At 32.6% G+C, this 3,423-nt stretch overlaps 1 protein-coding gene across 1 annotated transcript; it reads left to right on the top strand.

The window, feature by feature from the left end:
• The first annotated feature begins 679 nt into the window (after positions 1–679).
• Positions 680–1,921, top strand: LOC124847105 (chromatin assembly factor 1 subunit FAS1-like). Its single transcript, XM_047324499.2, has 3 exons — positions 680–1,173; positions 1,247–1,355; positions 1,578–1,921. The coding sequence occupies exons 1-3, from the start codon at positions 1,075–1,077 to the stop codon at positions 1,748–1,750; spliced, it is 381 nt and encodes a 126-aa protein (XP_047180455.2). The 5' UTR covers positions 680–1,074; the 3' UTR covers positions 1,751–1,921.
• Positions 1,922–3,423: the final 1,502 nt, after the last annotated feature.

Below are 3,423 nucleotides of genomic sequence, written 5' to 3'. Positions count from 1 at the left end.
TAGATAAACCGAAAATCATAATACTTATTCCTATTTTATCTCTATCAAAATCAAACTAAATATTACTAGATCCAAAAACTAATAAAATAATATTTAAATAAAATTATAAATAAAATCCTAACATTTAAGATTATCCCAACATATTTTAAACTTGTTCATTACTATTTCTTGCCTGACATGTTGTTCATCGTGAGTCCAACCAAAATAAAGTAGGTTGGATTTTTTTAACATTTAACGAAATCAAATCCAATACAATTTTTTCTGAATATGGTGATAGGTATTTTTTCCTCTATCTTAATATTTTATTCCATTACCACCATAATATATATATGTATATTCTGAGTATAGTTTCAAATTAATTATGGATTGAAAATTTATTATATGATGTGAATGAAAGGAAAAAATATACGTGTTTAAGAAAAAAAAACTGGGTTTTATATGATGAATGAATATTAAGTAAAAAAAACTATTAAATATCATTAATTAATAATAATAATAATAATACAATGATACCTTATTTTATTTTATTTTATTATTATATTAATTAAATGTATATTTTTTAATATTAAATTATTCAAATATTAAATAATATATTTTGTTTGTTTTTTACAAGACTAAAAAAGGTTTTAAAACTACAAATACAATAAAAGGATGGAGAGAGAACGGTTAGCAAAAGAGAGTGAGTCTTTTTTTCTGAGAAAAGTGTAGGTGGAAATGGCAGGGCCGATAGTTACAAAATCTTCTCCTCAATCTTCTTTTCAAGATCCGAATTTGGATCGTGCCACGATTCCAAAGAATGCCGAGGAGAAGAAGGAAGTTGAATCTTTAGAGAAGGAGCTCGCCGACTTGTTCGGCTATTATAAGGAATTCATGGCTGAAAAAGTGGAGATCGACCTGAGCAGTCAGTGGAGTGGTTCAAGAGACTACCTGGAAGACCTCGTCGCGTTTATGCTAAACGAGAGTAACCTTCCGCTCTCGAAGCTGGTCGACGAGATCTAAGACCGATTAAACCGGGAGGTCCATAACGGCACAATCGTGGTGACAAAGCGGCTGACCTACGCGAGTGTGAGGGCTATGGTCGTGAATGAGGGAATGAGAACGAGTTTTGGACTGCCTAAGGCCGGTGCTGATGTATGGGAGGACACCACGGAGTCGTGTCTTTGGTGTTGGGAGGTGATTAAGAATTTTTTTTTATCTTGATCTTTTTCATGTTTATTTTACATTAACTATTCAATAGTATATGCAGGCGATATTTTCGGAAATGTTGTATAGGTTGCCGGAATCTGTCCAAACACATATTAGTAATCGACGCATGTGCCGCTCGAGGATCAAGGATAGGATTGCCGCGGTATCTGGTAATATTCGTTACACTGTTAGTTTTGGTTGAATGTAATTTGATTAATTATAATTAATAAAATTGTTTCATTTTCTTGAAAGCAAGAATGTGAAATTTTATTCTTGCGGTTGGTAATGTGATGTTCTTTTTGTATTTCTGTTTTTATACTGAAGCTAGCCTTAATTTACTTCGTAGTTGTTTCATTGTTTTCACCACCTTCTATTTTTTTATTTTTTTTTAGAAATGATGGAAGCTAAGAAAAGATTAAAGAATGCATGGATAAAGCTTAGTGGAACTGTGGATATGCATTATTGGGAGGATGATGTTATTAGTGATGAGAAGTATGAGAAGCTACAGATGGAGGGATCGACAAATTCAAGAGAGTTCGAAAATGAGTTAAAAGAAGAGGCATAGAGAAGAACAAAAGGCATTTGCGGGTGAATGTAGTTCTGAATTAGTAACAACTTAGTTATGATTTCCGATTTATCTTTTATGATTGATTAAGCAGATTTTATTTTTGTAATAGTTGATATTTTATTTTCAGATTTTATTTTATTAAAAAAAATCTAAAAGAGAAAAATTTGTTAAAGCCAATTTATTTTAGACATCACTATTTCTTGCCGATCACTATTTTGTTAGGAAAATCTCGTGATACACACTCGAATATTTTTCTAAAATTAGTTTTCTGTTCATTGATAATGGGAGGACTTTAAATAGTTGTGATACTTACAATGTTATGGAAATAAAATAAAATATGAAAATAAAATATCAACTATATTAAAAATAAAATCTGTCGATCATAAAATAATATTATACCTAGATAAACCGAAAATTATAACTACTTATCCCTATTTTATCTCTATCAAAATCAAACTAAATATTACTAGATCGAAAAATTAATAAAATAATATTTAAACAAAATTATCAATAAAATCCTAACATTTAACTTTATACCAACATATTTTAAATTCGTTCATTACTATTTCTTGCCTGGCTTGTTGTTTATCGTGAGTCCAACGAAAATAAAGTAGGTTGAATTTTTTTAACATTTAACGAAATCAAATCCAATACAATTTTTTCTCAGCATGGTGATAGGTATTTTTCCTCTATCTTAATATTTTATTCCATTACCACCATAATATATATATATAAATATATATATATATATATATATATATATATATTCTGAGTATAGTTTCAAATTAATTATGGATTGAAAATTTATTATATGATGTGAATGAAAGGAAAAAATTATACGTGTTTAAGAAAAAAAACTGGATTTTATATGATGAATGAATATTAAGTAAAAAAACTATTAAATATCATTAATAATTAATAGGAAAATGATATTTGAACAACCTGTTTTGACAACATTTAGACACTGGACGCGTGTCTAAATGTGATTGGTGCACGTAGAAATTCTTTTTAAATGAAAGAATGACGTGGCAATGAGAGAATTAGGGGCAGATTCAACATGTAGGGTTATTTCGAAAATTTGAGATTGAAATGTTTTCAGAGAGAGAAGCTGGAGAACATTTCATGGAGCACCTTCGAACCAGTCACCACAATTCTCGTCGGATACCCGCCGCCCCTAGACGTTGCCGTTTTTCCTCCATCCAGTGCCGCCGCAGTGCCGTCGGTGTCCATCGTCTTCCACCCAGCCAGGCAGTTCAGATTGCGGGTCGCCGCAGCTCCGGCGTTGGCAGACGAACCGAAGACGACATCGTCTTCCCTCCGGCCCAGCCAACCAAGGGCGCGTTTTGAGTATCGATTCCTCCCACCCGCTTCCTTCCCTTTGCCGGACCCTTGCGGTGGCCGCTGGAGCATCGCCGGAGTGTCGTTGGAGTGTCCCCGGACCCTTTCAAGGTATGGTTTAGTGTGGGTTGAAGTTGTGTAGAAGATTTAGTGGTTGATGGTGTTTTTGGGTGGAAAGTATGAAGTTTTTTTCTAATTCTTTTGACGGTTTAATAGGTTCAGAGGTCCCTATATTTGTGTGTTCGTTTCAATTGGGTCCTCCAATTTTGGAATTGATCAATTGGGTCCCTAATTTGGTCAATTTGATTCAATAATAGCCTTTTCGTTAAATA

Source organism: Vigna umbellata, chromosome 4 (genome assembly GCF_029865625.1).
Source record: "Vigna umbellata cultivar VRB3 chromosome 4, Vumbellata_1.0, whole genome shotgun sequence".
Classification (NCBI taxonomy): domain Eukaryota; kingdom Viridiplantae; phylum Streptophyta; class Magnoliopsida; order Fabales; family Fabaceae; genus Vigna; species Vigna umbellata.
Note: the sequence above shows the minus strand (reverse complement) of the source record. Positions and strands in the feature narration are given on the sequence as shown.

What these genes read in the sequence shown, in the direction of transcription:
- LOC124847105 (XM_047324499.2), top strand. Translation starts at nt 1,075, where the DNA reads ATGGTCGTGAATGAGGGAATGAGAACGAGTTTTGGACTGCCTAAGGCC. An exon ending in CGTGTCTTTGGTGTTGGGAG is followed by an intron (nt 1,174 to 1,246) that starts GTGATTAAGAAT and finishes TAGTATATGCAG; the next exon opens with GCGATATTTTCGGAAATGTT. An exon ending in TAGGATTGCCGCGGTATCTG is followed by an intron (nt 1,356 to 1,577) that starts GTAATATTCGTT and finishes ATTTTTTTTTAG; the next exon opens with AAATGATGGAAGCTAAGAAA.